The sequence below is a fragment of the Plecotus auritus genome, assembly GCF_963455305.1.
Source record: "Plecotus auritus genome assembly, chromosome: 3".
Classification (NCBI taxonomy): domain Eukaryota; kingdom Metazoa; phylum Chordata; class Mammalia; order Chiroptera; family Vespertilionidae; genus Plecotus; species Plecotus auritus.
In genome coordinates, this window is record NC_137772.1 from 3,476,273 (window position 1) to 3,491,829 (window position 15,557).

General features: G+C 50.0%; 1 protein-coding gene across 4 annotated transcripts in view; it reads left to right on the plus strand.

Annotated features, from left to right (window-relative positions):
- The window catches only part of WDR17 (WD repeat domain 17), an 89,882-nt gene that overhangs the window by 58,423 nt on the left and 15,902 nt on the right, over positions 1-15,557 (plus strand). For 3 of the 4 annotated variants that reach the window (XM_080661350.1, XM_080661348.1, XM_080661347.1), the window contains 8 exons: positions 7-132; positions 1,393-1,548; positions 5,082-5,146; positions 8,076-8,208; positions 9,115-9,206; positions 10,663-10,762; positions 12,003-12,142; positions 15,123-15,143. In XM_080661350.1, coding sequence (XP_080517476.1) covers positions 7-132; positions 1,393-1,548; positions 5,082-5,146; positions 8,076-8,208; positions 9,115-9,206; positions 10,663-10,762; positions 12,003-12,142; positions 15,123-15,143 — 833 coding nt within the window. The remainder of the gene's footprint in view (positions 1-6; positions 133-1,392; positions 1,549-5,081; positions 5,147-8,075; positions 8,209-9,114; positions 9,207-10,662; positions 10,763-12,002; positions 12,143-15,122; positions 15,144-15,557) is intronic. The other variant, XM_080661349.1, reaches the window with a different exon arrangement.

Below are 15,557 nucleotides of genomic sequence, written 5' to 3' on the forward strand. Positions count from 1 at the left end.
TGTTAGCCTCCAGGTGGCAGTGACAACCTGTGGGCCTTGGTGGCCGTGATCAAAGGGCAGGATGACAGCTTGCTTCCTCACAACTACTGCAAAGGCATCATGCACCTGAGGCACCTGCTCAAGTTCCGCACGGTGAGTGCCGTCTGCACACAGCAGGGGCTCCGGCAAACGTGAGTTGTGCGTTCTCGCTATCCATATACTGAAGCCCTAATATGCAAATCGACCAAACGGAGGAATGACCGGTCGCTATGGCGCACGCTGACCACCAGGGGGCAGACGCTCAATGCAGGAGCTGCCCCTGATGGTCACTGCACTCCCACAGGGGGAGCACCGCTCAGCCAGGAGCTGGGCTCACGGCTGGCAAGCACGAAGGACCCCTCGGGGGACAGCCGGCCGTCGGACATCCCCCGGGGGATCCCAGACTGCCAGGGGGCACAGGCCTGGCTGAGGGCCCTTCTCCCCTGGTGCACGAATGCCGTGCACCGGGCCTCTAATTAAAATATAAAGATTATTTTAAAATTTCATATAAATAGAGTTAGTCGACTGACATACGTGAATGTTAGGAGATAAATCTCCAGTAAAAATCAAGCATGAGAGTCTGGCCATGAGGGCAGGAATGTCCTGAGAACCTAGGAGGCAGCCATGGTCCTCCCAAGTCACACTTTGCGAAACCCCAGAGTCACCCGGACCTGCTTGCGCTGCTTCCCATTTACCCTGCAACCAGGTGACAGGGATGCGGGGGCCAACCCTGGGTCTGGTCTCAGGGGCCGGGCAGGCTGGCTTCTGAGCTGTGTTTTATTAAACTGGCCGTACTGTGGCGACCTCAGTGAACTGTAATGCACAAGTATTCGTTACCTCGCACCTGGGTGCCCCGCAGTGCCCACCACACCCCGGGCCTGGGCCCCGGAAGAAGAACGAGCTCTTGGGTTCGCCGTAAATGTCCGCGGTGAGCTCACCCGTCAGCCTGGAGGCAACTGTGCACAGCCACACGCGTCTGGCTGTCACCGTTCCCTGTTGACTGTACGGGAGCCCGTTCGAGGAAGCCGGTCCCTTAACGTCTGACAGCGGCCTTCACGTGCCTCCTCATCACTGCTGCGTCTTTCCCTCATCCCTCCGGCCTGGGGGCCTGGGTCACCATGACCCCGGCAGCTTTAGGGAGAGTGGGAGATCGCCTCTGCCGCCCCCCTCCTCCCGCACCCCCAGGCCCCCCAGGTCCACCCACCCACACTGTCAGAGAGGCAGCCTCCTTCAGAGAGAAGTGCTGGTTTCAGTGTCCGCTTCCCAGTCCCGCACGCTTGTCAGCTGCATGTCCCTAGGCTGCTCTTCCAGGCAGGTGCCTCGCCTGCGCTGGTGTCACACCGTTCAGGAGAAGGGTCTTTTCTTTGCCACCAGTCCGAAGCCCAGGAGCTGACGACAGTCAAGATGTCCAAGTTCGGAGGGGGCGTCGGCGCGCCCACCACGGAGGAGCGGCTGAAGGAGGCGGCGGAGATACACCTGAGGCTCGGCCAGATCCAGCGGTACTGCGAGCTCATGGTGGAGCTGGGCGAGGTGAGGGGCCGGCAGAGCCAAGTGCGCGAGGTTAACGGCACACCCTGTCTGGTTAGTTAGGGGCTGTGAAGCTGACCTTTCTCCGCATCTCGCTGGTCCTTGGTCCGTCAGGGGTGTGCCATCACGGTGGGTCCTGGGCTCCGGGACCTGCTGGACACGCATTTCCCACCCCAGGCCTCCAGTCGGAAACTCGGTGGGAGCCAGTTACCTGAGCTTTTTTTTGTGTGTTTTTTTAATACATTTTTATTGAGGGGGAGAGAGAGAGAAACATCAGTGATGAGAGAGATCATTGATCGGCTGCCTCCTGCACGCCCCGCACTGGGCATCAAGCCCACCACCCAGGCATGTACCCTCTGGGAATAGAATCTTGACCTCCTGGTTCGTAGATGGACACTCAACCACGGAGCCACACCCGCCGGGCTGATCTGAGCTTTTATAAGCCCTCCTGGTGCCTCTCGTGCATGAGGAAGGCTGAGAACCACTGCCCGAGGCTGGACTCTGATTCCTGGAAAGGCATCTCTGTTGGCTAACTTGCCCAGCGCTTTCCCTCACGAGTACTGTTTGTCATGCCTAAGTCCCGCACTGGCCAGAGGTTCCCGCTGAGGGTCATCTGATGGCACAGCCTGATCTTTACAGAGCACGGAGCTAAGCAGAGTTCCCGGGAGAGGTTCAGATGAAGCTGCCCTGTTAAAATCCTGCACAAGTGCTCACACCGGAAGGTGGGCGGTGACTGACAGAGCAAAAGGGGGCGGGCTCTGTTCCTTGATCCGGGTGCTGGTTGCATGCGTGTAGCCAGGGTGGAAACTCACTGAGCTTTTCCTTTCCTACATGCGTACTTACTTCAACAAAACTCTCCACCCCACCAAAAAACAAAAACAAAAGACTACAATGATGTGGACTCATTTCATACTTGATCCTTGTTTTAAATGTCTAAGTGGGTTAATTTCATAATTACCATAATTACGACATACAAGTAAGGATACTTATAAATAATACTAGAAGCCCGATGCACGAAGATTCGTGCTAGAATGAGCCTTCCTTTCCCTGGCTGCCAGCACCGCCTTTATACTCCAGCCCCAGAGCTGCCTCTTACCGCTCCGGCCCTGCCTTCCCACGCTGCCCAGAGGCTCTGAGAGACCGGGGGTGGGGTGGAATGCCCTCGGTCACTCCACACCTGTGTATGCAAGTCAACCGCCATCTTTGTTGGGTTAATTTGCATATCACTCCTGATTGGCTGGTGGGCATAGCAGAGGTATGGTCAATTTACATGTTTGTCTATTATTAGGTAAGATAAAGTAAAGCTAAGCAATAGTTTTAATAAAATATATCAAAATGAAGTTTAATGCACCTTTTAATTGCTTCATACTCTAAAGACAATTACGTCCTGACCTTAAATAATAAAATGTGTCATTTAAAAGCACTGCTGAAAGGCACTGCAAATTAAAAAGTATTTAATCTGGGAGCAGCGTAAAGGTTTTACTTATGAAGAAGTAAAGATATGACCTAAAAGTTACTTTTTTAACAGGGCACTGCTAGAAAGAATAGTATCTATCAAAAGCCGAAGAGAAAATAAATAGATATTGATAGAACAGTGCAATTCTTTATCTTTATGAATTTTTTATTTTGGCATATATAATTTTAAGCTATATTTAATTCAGATTTAATTAAAGATCCTTTAATCGGGTGCAATTTTATCAATGGGCTAATGATCTAGAAACTGTGCTTAAAACCCTTTAGCAATGTGGGTGTCCTTGACATTGTTCATCATCCCCTCCTTACAGATGGCTTATTTCTACGAGGTGAGTGCTATGAGGTTAGGAAAACATGCAACCTTTTCACTTACAAGGCTCGTTCTTACTGAAAGAGCTTGGTGACATTCATTTAACCTACATTTCAACTTCTTTTTTCCATTTCCTCCCACTGCAGTATAGTTAATTTTCCCTTAAAAACATATTTAGATCCCCTTTCTTAGGTAACATGATTATAAATTATATAATATTTAAAGTTACCTGATTAAATGTTAACATTATTTTTAGGCTGATTACCAGTTTTCTAGCCTTAGTTGCAGTAGAGCTCTGTTTTGAAAAGCCTTCATGGAAATGAAGTTTTGCACCCTGTGTGGTGCCTCAGTTGGTGGGAGTGTCATCCGTACACCGGAAAGGTTGTGAGTTAGATTCCCGGTCAGGGCACATACCTAGGTTGTTGGGGTACGTACCTCAGAGGCAACTGATCGATGTTTCCCTCTCACATTGATGTTTCTCTTTCTCTCCCCCCTCTCCCTCTAGAAATCAATTAAAAAAACATATCCCTGGGTGAGGATTTAAAAATTGGTTAAATAAAATGGAGTTTTGGTTTATGTAGTGATCTTTCAGAATATTTTTCCCTCACTTCCCTTCCAGACGTGAATGTAGTGAACTCCATATTTTGAAGTCACCATCAGCCTTGGTTGAACAATGAGCTTCTTTATTAGTAGTCTAATGTTTTAAATATGAAGACCAGTGTTACCAATTGTAAAGGAAGAATTTACAATAAATATAATTTATAAAAGTGAGTAAGGAAAGAATAGAAATAGATATATTTGTTAAACATAACAGTGAAGTAAAATCTCAGTGCAAATTATTTTGAACGTAGAACACAGAATACCACAGATCAAATTACTCTGGTGTTGTGTTGGATGATGAGTTAATATATTTTTCAAACTAAAAACTCCCTCCCCCACCATCACCTTCTTTCTCTCTCCCTCCCCCACTTTCCAGCTCTTGTCTCTCTCTGTCTAGGACTAGTTCGGGATTTTCCCTGCTAAATACTACAATTTACATATCATTCCATTTTAAAACTAGAGGCCTGATGCCTGAAATTTGTGCAAGGGCTCAGCCCTCACAGCTGTGGCGGCTTGCTTTGGCCCTTGCAGCCCCGGCTTCATCCAGAAGGTCATCAGGGAGGTCACCTGGCTGTCCGGTCTAATTAGCATATTAAGCTTTTATTATTAGAGAGTAGAGGCCCGATGCATGAAAATTGTGCAAGAATAGGCCTTCCTTCCCCTGGCTGCCGGCACTGGCTTCCCTCTGGCACCTGGGACCCGGACTTCCCTCATAGCCCCTGCTTCATTGGGAAGGTCGTCTGGAAGGTAGTCTGGTCTAATTAGCATATTAAGCTTTTATTATTAGAGACTAGTGGCCCGATGCATGAAAATTGTGCAAGAGTAGGCCTTCCTTCCCCTGGCTGCCGGCACTGGCTTCCCTCTGGCACCCGGGACCCGGGCTTCCCTCACAGCCCAGGCTTCATTGGGAAGGTCGTCCGGAAGGACGTCCGGTCTAATTAGCATATTATGCTTTTATTACATAGGATATAGTAATATTTATACTCTGTGGGATGAATGAGATAGAATAGAAAAGTAACCCTGGAAATGCTCACACTCTAAATACACTCTAAAATCTTGTTTCATGAATGTGAGTTCATTAAAGAACAGGTCTGCTGGGCGTGAGACTGTGCGTCGGAACGGCTGTGTTTCTGCTCTTCTCCCCATGCTGCAGTGGGACAAAGCCTTGTCCGTGGCCCCAGGCGTCTCCATGAAGTACTGGAGGAAGTTAACGCAGAGGTAAGGCCTCTGTGTCCCAGAGCCCTTCCAAATATGTTCGCGTAGGAACAGCAGGGGAAGAGGACGGCAGCTCTTGAGATTTATACTTTATGTTCTTTTAACTAAGAAGTGAATTTTGTGTCTTCTGAGACAATACACTAATCGGTTGCGAGTCATTTTGCTGCTCTTGTGTTTGGCCTGACATCTGATAAAGTCAATGGAAGGCCAGTTCCCCTGTCAGTGGATGGAACGACAGGTCCACAGACATGCTCACTGGTGACTACGTTGCTATTGAAAGGTAAGTGGTGAGATTTTCTGAAGGTTCCCAGGTGCTTGTGGGATACTTCCTCTGTAATCTCAGAAACTCTCAGCAGCACTCATCCCGGCCTTTTCCTCTCCCGGACCTTAGGGAGGAGCAGGTGGTCAAGGAGAGCGTCAACACCAAGCAAGCTTCACTGGATGTCCTTGCTTAAGAATGTAATAAACAAGATTTTTTTTTCTAAGATGCATTCGCTTTCTAAGGATGCCAGAACAATGCACCACAAGCGAAGTGGTTTGGAACAACAGAAATTTATTCCGTCCCAGTTCTGGAGCCAGAGGTCTGATATCAAGTCGTTGGCAGGGATGGTTCCTTCGGAAGGCTCTGAGCAAGAATCACATCCATACCTCCTCCCAGTACCTGGTGGTGGCCAACAGTCCTTGGCTTGCAGACACATCACTCCAGCCTCTGCCTGTCTTCACATGGCATTATTCTTGAGTGTCCCTGTGCCCAAATTCCCCTCTTTTCATAAGGACATGACCCATATCGTATTTAGGGTCTGTCCTAACCCCTAACCCATTATAACCCTATCTTAATTAATTATATTGACAAAGACCCTATTTCCAAATAAGGTAGCATTCACAGATACCATGGGTTAGAACAGCCGTGGGCAAACTACGGCCCGCGGGCCGGATCCGGCCCGTTCGGCTGTTCTATCTGGCCCGCGGAGCTGAAAGAGCGGAGGGTTCTCTTGCTCTCCCCTCTGCTCCTTTACTTTGAATTTATATTAGTTCACACAAACACTCCATCCATGCTTTTGTTCCAGCCCTCCGGTCCAGTTTAAGAACCCATTGTGGCCCTCGAGTCAAAAAGTTTGCCCACCCCTGGGTTAGAATGTCAACATATCCTTTTGGGGGACACATTTGAACCCACAACATAAGACTATTCTCTATTCATTCATTCATTCGTTCAACAAATATTTAGTGCTTATTATGTGTTAATCACTGTGCTAGGCCTATAGAATACTGTTTAATGAGTATTTACTTTATATCCGGCATTAAAAGTGAAAACTTTTCACTTTTACTTCCTGGTACATGATTTATAATAAAATGGAACTGCACCTCACATTTACCAATAAAAATCAGTCAGTGCAGCCTGGAGCACCAAGGGATTGCAGCACTGGCCATGGAGGCGGGTCCCCAGCACCTGCTTTCCCAGCTGGGAGCTCAGCAGCAGGCGGCCCCGCCCTCCCTCCACTGGAGGCTCTGTCCCCTAAGCTCCAGGATCCCGAGGAATTCTCGGGTCCTTGCTATGGTCCTTAATGCTACTCCTCCCACGGAAGCCTTAGGAGGTCAAGTTCGCTGAGGACGTTTATTCCTCAAAACAATTTTGTCCTAACCTCAGCAAAAGCTCTTTTTCATTTATCTTTGAAAACCGACACCAGATTTTCCCTGCTCCGTGGGTCACATGGTGGGCAGGAAATGATCTCTCTCCCCAAGGCTCCCGACCATGGAGTTTGATTGGCGGCCTCTCTTCCTAGTTCCAAATGCCAATGAGAATACTGTTTCTGATCAGCTGTAGCCAGGGGGTCAGGGTCACAGGGTAACAAGAGAGCTGTTGGGAGGAACCCCGATGACCGTGTACCTTGGGGCTGGTGGAGGGTGAGCTGGAAAAACAACATGAAATGCAGCTACTGCCCCTGCCCAAAGATTGGCCATTGAAATGCAATTTAGTGCAAATGCCAACACAAATTGGAGAAAGACAGATTCGTACTCAACAAAGCAGGTAAAGCATTACGAGTGGAAGGAATTTGGCTGGTTTTTGGGAAAGTACCTGGGACGACGGTAGGGAAAGAGAAACAGAGACAGACAGACGTGGATACAATAGAGACAGAGGGACCCCCGGGTACCCTTCGTAATCTTCAGCGTCAGGATCCCCCACCCCTTCACCTGTCTGGAATGTTCCTGGGTCACGTACAATACCCCACCTTTCATGATCAATGTTTATGTTCTTGCATCATTCTTTTTAATGATTTTTAAGCAAGTTGCATTTAGAAGCTCTCTATTCCTCGTTGTGTTCATGGTACCATTTAAAAGTCACTTTAACAAAGCAGACCCCCACACATTTATTAATCTAGTTGAGAGCAGATCTGCGATGGTGCCGTATCTAGTCTACAATTTACCTTCCGAAAAATATATCGCGTGTGTAAATAGATAAGACCTGGCCTGGTCAGTACATTTAAAGTATGAATATATGTAGTGGTCTAAGGCAGTGGTCGGCAAACCGCGGCTCGCGAGCCACATGCGGCTCTTTGGCCCCTTGAGTGTGGCTCTTCCACAAAATACCACAGCCTGGGCCAGTCTATTTTGAAGAAGTGGCGTTAGAAGAAGTTTAAAAAATTTGACTCAAAAGAAATTTCAATCGTTGTACTGTTGATATTTGGCTCTGTTGACTAATGAGTTTGCCGACCACTGATCTAAGGGAAAATAAGTACCTATAGTATATTATTCCAGAAAACCTTTGTCTTCTGTCTATGATTTGATCATAAAATCTGTCTTTTCCAAAAAGTGATATGCAAAAAAAGCTTTTATGAAATCTGCCTCAAAGTTTAGATATTTCAGAGAATCCCAGTCCACCCGAGAACCTGGAAATGACTGTGTTGTCAAAAGAGAAATGATTCTCCTTTCATAGGAGAGCCGACCAGCTAATGCAGGAAGACAAGGACGACGCCATCCCCTACTGCATAGCCGTTGGCGATGTGAGGAAACTGGCCCATTTCTTCATGGCCCGGGGCCAGCTGAAGGAAGCTCTGCTGGTGGCCCAGGTACGGGCGCACAGTCACGCTCGCACGTCGGAGGGCGGGCGCGGAAGGGAGAGGGCCCTGTTGACTGAGCGCCGTCTTGACGGACAGAGTCAGGGCCGGCCCGGCCTCCTGTGTGGCGTTGCAGCCACAGGGTCTGTGCCGTGGCCACACTGACCTTGCTGTAGATCCTCACATGCACACGCTTCTCGGAACCCGGAGCCTTTGCTCGCTGCTGAACGTTGCAGAAGCTTAACCAGCTTTTCCTGGTGACCGAACACTGAGGCTTCATGTTCATACAACAGAGTTCACCTGTTGTTGTTTTGTGTGTGTGTGTGTGTGTGTGTGTGTGTGTGTGTGTGTTTTCAAATTCTAAGGTGGCTCCAAATTCTGGTATACATTTCAAACATGATATAGGTATCCTTTGTTCAAAATACGCGTCTGAGATGTGTCACTCACCATGAGTCAGCCAAGGGTTAATGAAAGTAGCAGTGTGCCCTCGCCGGTGGTGAGAGCATCGCCCTGGGACTAAGGTTCCGTTCTGGTCAAGGGCACAGACCCCGGGTGCAGGCTGGACCCTGGCCCCAGTTGGGGTGGGCGTGGGAGGCAACCAATCTGTGTGTCTCTCTCACATTGATGTTTCTCTCTCTCTCCCTCTCTCTCTCTCTCTCTCTCTCTCTCTCTCTCTCTCTCTCTCTCTCTCCCCATCTCCCTCCTCTCCCTCTCTCTAAAAATCAATGGGGGGAAAAATATCCTCGGATGAGGATTAACAAAACAAACAAACAAGAGGAACCATGCGGTGAAGGCCTGGGGAGGGGGAGGGAGTGAGAGGAGGGGTCAGTGGCGGCGGGAGAAGGGAACATCTGTAATGCTCTCAACACTAAAGATCGCTTTTTAAAAAGAATAACGAACGTTTTCCTCCCACTCCAGGCTGCGTGTGAGGGGAACATGCAAACCTGCCGAGTCTCCACCCCCGACGGGGCCTCGGGGCCTGAGGACGCCCGCGGGGAGGACTTCACCGAGTGAGGGCTGCTGCTATGCTTGGGGTCCATGTTTCTTTTTTTTTATTTTTTTTATTTTATTGATTTTTTGCAGAGAGGAAGGGAGAGGGATAGAGAGAAACATCGATGAGAGAGAAGCATCGATCAGCTGCCTCCTGCACACCTCCTACTGGGGATGTGCCTGCAACCAAGGTACATGCCCTTGACCGGAATCGAACCTGGGACCCTTTAGTCCGCAGGCCGACGCTCTATCCACTGAGCCAAACCAGTCAGGGCAGGTCCATGTTTCTTATGGCGGGGTCCCCTTAGGCGCATTGCAGGGGACGTGGCCGGCTCAGGCCCTCCCTGCACCTCGCACCAGACGGAGGTCTGTGGCAGCGTCCGCCCCCGCTGCACAAGGACATGTCAGCCACGTGGGCGCCGCCTGGACACACTTTAGCTTCCGGGAAGGCCAGCGGGTTTCCGCGTGGAGATTGCACGGCCAGCACCTCCAGTCCTGAGGCTGAGCCAGCCTGTGGGGAGCAGGGGTGTGGGCTCATCCACGTTCCCTGTAGTCAGTGCGGACTGCGCCACGGTGACCTTGGTCATCACCCCAGGGCCCCATGTTAGCGTCTAACAGGCGTCCTCAAACGACGGCCCGCGGGCCACATGCGGCCCGCCAAGGACATGGATCCGGCCCGCCGGGGGCCGCTGCCTGTCCTGCTTAGCAGCCGACGCGTCCCGGGCCCGCAGTGCGCATAGGAATTTGTTCATAGTTTTTTTTTTTAAACTATAGTCCGGCCCTCCAACGGTCTGAGGGACAGTGAACTGGCCCCCTGTTTAAAAAGTTTGCCCACCCCTGGTCTAGAATAACATTTCAGCCTCTTGCAGAGAAGAAGTCCAAAGAGTTACGTTTGCAAAAGCCAGGGGGGTTAGAATTCTCCAGCTTCTTCCCTCCCTCAGATCTCATCGCTGGCCTTCCCCCCCTCTCCCCGTGGCTCCCCTTCACCCCAGCAAATGGGACGTTGGAGCGCTTAGGACACTTACCGGGCCAAAGGGTCACCAAGGGCTGGGCAGTGACGTGCGGGAGCCAGTGTCCTCCTGGTGCTTGGCTGCCGCCCTCCGCCCTCCCGCTCCTGCCTCTGCAGCCCTAACACGCACACTCCCGCGCCCCTCACCACCCACGCCTTGGAAAGTTCGAGTTCCGCCTGCAGCTCCTCAAGGTCACCTGCCCCCTGTCGCCAAGTCATACCTGATTCCACGAGGGCTGGCAGACTTTTGAAAATGAGGCTTTTTTCCTGACGTCTGGGGGACTTGTCAGCTCATCCGCTAAGAAAGACGGCTTTCCTGATTCCCGCCCCCCCCCCAGTCCGGCTTTCTACCTAAGTCACGGGCGTCCAGCTAGGTCCCTCCGATCCTCTCACCAGCCTGTGATACAGGGCACGGGGTCCCTTCCGGGGGCGCCTGCTGACCTAGAATGCCCCCCTCTTCTCCCGAGGCTCCTGCACACGGTGAGCGCGCAGCTGGCGGAGTGGCACTTCCAGGGCGGCCGGGCTGTGCGTGCCGCCTGCTGCCACCTGGCCATGGACGACGTGGAGGTACGGTGTTGGCGAGGGGAGGAGTGGGGGGGGAGTGGGGGGCATGTGAGGGAAAGGGCGGGTGTCTGAGGGACAGCGGGCTGACTGCTGAGTCATATCCGGGTCTGCGTGCTTTCCAAGCCCGAGGGTGACACTCCACAGACCAGAGATCTGCCCTTACATTTTTTTAAAAATATATCTTATTGATTTTTTACAGAGAGGAAGGGAGAGGGATAGAGAGCTAGAAACATCGATGAGAGAGAAGCATCGATCAGCTGCCTCCTGCACACCCCCCACTGGGGATGTGCCCGCAACCAAGGTACATGCCCTTGACCGGAATCGAACCTGGGATCCTTGAGTCCGCAGGCCGACGCTCTATCCACTGAGCCACACCAGTTAGGGCTCTGCCCTTACATTTTTAAATTCCATCACAAGCTCCGTTTACGACAAGCCGGCTTGAAGCGTCTCGCCACAGGTGAGAAGCAGTAGGTGACAAAGGGGAAGTCGCTGCACTTGGACTCCGTCCCAGACGGGTGAACGATCTTGTTTTCCTTCCGTATGTTCTTCACCAGTCATACTCTTAGGGTGCTTCCCACTGGACCCCCTAATGGAATCAGGGAAGTCCTAAGCACAGATGCAGACTTGGGGTTCCTGGCTCCTTAGAACACTGGCTTCAGGGGAGAGTTGATACTCATCGTACACTATTTATGAAGCTTTTACAAATTGACATTTTTTGCCCTGCCAGGTGGCTCAGTGGTTGAGCATTGACCCATGAACCAGGAGGTCACGGTTCGATTCCCAGTCAAGGGCACAGGCCCAGGTTGCAGGCTTGATCCCCAGTGGGGGGTGTGCAGGAGGCAGCCGATCCATGACTCTCTCTCATCATGGATGTTTCTATCTCCCTCTCCCTTCCTCTCTGAAATCAATAAAAATATATTTTTTTAAAAATAATTTACATTTTTTTTCTGATAGAAACTGAAGGACATATGGAGGACATTGCAGAGAGACCGTTACTAATTACAAAAAGTGCTCTTAATTCCTAAATTCTAACCTTGGAGAGTATTTCCTGTGTGTCCCTTTATCAGCTCTTCCACTTGGAATTGCAGCCACGCCTGCGTACCGTGTAGAAATAGTGCATGCGGTGTTTTGTAAGAATGACTGAGTGTCGGCTAATGCACCTGCCCTGCTTCCCGAGCGTGGCGGGAGCGGTGCCTGCCCCGCGTGCGTCTCTGACCCGAGGACGTTGTTTCTCCCCGGCAAGCTGGCCATGGCCTCCCTGCTCCGCGGGAACGAGCTGGAGTTGGCGGTCTGCGTGGGCACGGTCCTGGGCGAGGCGGCAGCCCCAGCCACCCACTACGCCCTGGAATTGTTGGCCAGAAAATGCATGATGATCCCCATGTGGTAAGAGCTTCTACATGGAAAGAGGAATTTTATGGCGATGGAATGCATCTTTTCAGTCTTGCAAGTCGCATTTGGTCACGTGTTGGGCGTATACAGGGGGTCCTATGTTTTTCTCATTGCCAGAAGCTAATATATATTTGATACCTAAACTGGACTAGGACAGTACAGAAAGGAAAGCTGCCAGAGAATCTCACTCATGAACATGGATGCAAAAATCTGGAACCAAATATTTAGCTAGCCGGTCAGTCCCACATAAAAAGAATCAAGGGTAACTTGCCTTTGTACCAGAGAAATGAAGTTGGATAACTTTAGAAATACAATTAATATGATTTACCTCCTTAATGGAATAACATAGAAAAATCATATTATTGTCCCAAAGATTCAGAAAGTCATTCGATAACAGTATTGATGTATAATAATCGTATTCAAATCTCTTAAACTAGGAATAAAAAGAAATGTACTTAATGGAATAACATAGAAAAATCATATTATTGTCCCAAAGATTCAGAAAGTCATTCGATAACAGTATTGATGTATAATAATCGTATTCAAATCTCTTAACCTAGGAATAAAAAGAAATGTACTTCATCTGGTAAGGAATATTTATAAAAACCTACCACAAACTTTCTTTGTATTGGTCAGTAACAGGAAGCATCCTTTTTGAGAGCAGGGATAAACAATTCAGGGTCTCCTTTTTTAATAAAAGGTAAGATTGTGGGAGGAAAGGGGGGTGGGAGAATGAAGTAATGGCTGTGTAAGGGAATCTACCGGGGCCCACCCAGCTGTGAGTCCCTAGTACTCCAAGCCCGTAAGGCAGCAGGAGACAGTAATGTGTGCCTCTTAAGATGATCAGGACCACGCATTCCCACATGTCAAATTCTGCATCCCTGCTCCTCCTTGTCAGCCCCTGTGTCTTGGTTTGAGGTTTGGGAAAGAAAGTCACTTTTCCAGTGGAGAGTAATAACGAAGACGATTTACCGGAGGCTTGGCATAGGCCATTGCCCTGAACTTGGCCACCGCTTTCGGAGACAGACCCTGGGAAGTGACGGGAGCGACCTGGGCTCCCCCGTCCAAGGGGCTCCCACTCCCCTCTGCAGAGCCCTGTCCTCAGGGCCCACCGCCCTCCACTAGGGAGGGACTTTTAGGGAAGATGCGGCTGATGCTGTCACTCAGAAGGTATGTGTTGAACGAAGATGGTTTTACAGGGGTGGGCAAACTTTTTGACTCGAGGGCCACCATGGGTTCTTAAACTGGACCGGAGGGCCGGAACAAAAGCATGGATGGAGTGTTTGTGTGAACTAATATACATTCAAAGTAAAGGAGCGGAGGGGAGAGCAAGAGAACCGGATAGAACAGCCGGATCCGGCCCGCGGGCCGTAGTTTGCCCACGGCTGCTTTAGACTTTAATCTTCTCTCTCACCACATTACTTAGCGCCTCGAGACGTTTTGGATAGGCTTGTTTGCTAGGACCTGGACCTCTCCCCACGTACACCCCTTGCACACGCGCCACCTTAAGATGAGTGCTCAGATTCACCTCGGGCCTCAGCGCGGTAAGAGCCAGGATTCAAGGCCACATGAACCGTGTCCACAGCATGCACTCTGCCCAGGGTCCCCGTCAGTTACGGCTGCTGTAACAAACACCCCGGTGGCTTTAAACAACAGAAAGGCATTTCTCACGGTTCTGGAAGCTGAGACCTTCAAGATCCAGGCGCTCGCGGGTTGGGTCGATGGAGTCGGCCTCCTGGTTAACAGCTGGCATCTTCCACTGTGTCCGGGTGGTGGGGGGGGAAGCTCTCTGTGGCCTCGTCTGTGAGGGCACCAGTCCCGTTCAGGCCGGCTCTGCCCTTCTGACCTGAGCACCTTCCAAAGGCCTGACCTCCAAGTACCATCTCCTTGGGGGTTGGTTTCCACGCGTGAATTTTGGGGCACACACATGCAGACTGCAGCAGCCATCGCCCTGGCCCGCCCCCTATGGGGGCTCACTCAGCAACACACCACCTCCCTTTCACCCGCACAGGGGCGCTCTCGAGTGAGCCGGGCACCCCAGAGCTGTTCTCTGTGACCCACAGGGCATGGGGGTAGAAGGGCCTCTTCTCCCACCAGCATGTCGTGGTCCCCCCCGCCCCCCTGCCATCGGTGTATGCAATGCTGACCCTTTGAGAGACCCAGGTTTCCCTCGGAGAACTGCAGTGATTGGTCAGCTAGTCACCGTGGCTTCCCTCATCCCGAAGCATGAGGTCTGTGTGGAGAGGTGACTGCCTCCATGCTAAAGTCAGCATCCAATCTAAGGAAGCGTGGTGTGTGTGTGTGTGTGTGTGGGTGGGTGTGTGTGTGTGTGTTTAGGTGAAAGCAAAAAAAAAAAAAAAAAAGCAAACAGGAGTACATACTGAATTTTAAAAAGTTTTAAAAATCTTTCAACTGACTATGTGTCTTAGGTGCTTTTAATATAAAACAAACGCCCGTTTCCCCTAACTGCCCCAGGAGTTCTTCCTGTATATACCCATCGGTGCGTAGATACCCATCGGTGCGTATATACCCATCGGTGCGTATATACCCATCGGTGCGTATATACCCATCGGTGCGTATATACCCATCGGTGCGTATATACCCATCGGTGCGTATATACCCATCGGTGCGTATATACCCATCGGTGCGTATATACCCATCGGTGCGTATATACCCATCGGTGTGTAGATAGGAATGCCGAAAACCAGGGCAAAGTTCAAATTCTGAAATAGGTGATGCTGATCGGGTTATTCCCGGGGAAGGGGCATCTCTAAGTCCAGCGGCTGTTAGTACGGTAGTAGAGCTCCACAGGTTTTCGAGAGTAATTAAGATAGCAGCAGCATCTCAATAGAATGTGTGTAAGTTCCTAAACCAAGAACCCTTCACATGTCTGTGTGTGCTGGTTAAAGTTTGCTGCTGCTGGGGTCGCGTTGCCTGTCTATGCTATTCATATCCAGAACTGTTTTCTTTCTAGCTTTCCATCTGATGAATACAGGTATCATCTACTTTTATAAAAACTGCTTAATTAAATGTTTATATTCTACATTATTGGGACACCAGCTCTATATTAAGAAATTATCATTAACTATTTTCACGTTGTCTTACAGAATGCCAACTTATTTCCACAATTTATAGTATATAAAACCTAACTATACAGGAATGACAAAAGTTCCTATAACCTAGGCCAGTGGTCGGCAAACCGCGGCTCACGAGCCACATGCGGCTCTTTGGCCCCTTGAGTGTGGCTCTTCCACAAAATACCACGGCCTGGGCGAGTCTATGTTGAAGAAGTGGTGTTAGAAGAAGTTTAAGTTTAAAAAATGTGGCTCTCAAAAGAAATTTCAATTGTTGTACTGTTGGTATTTGGCTCTGTTGACTAATGAGTTTGCCGACCACTGACCTAGGCACA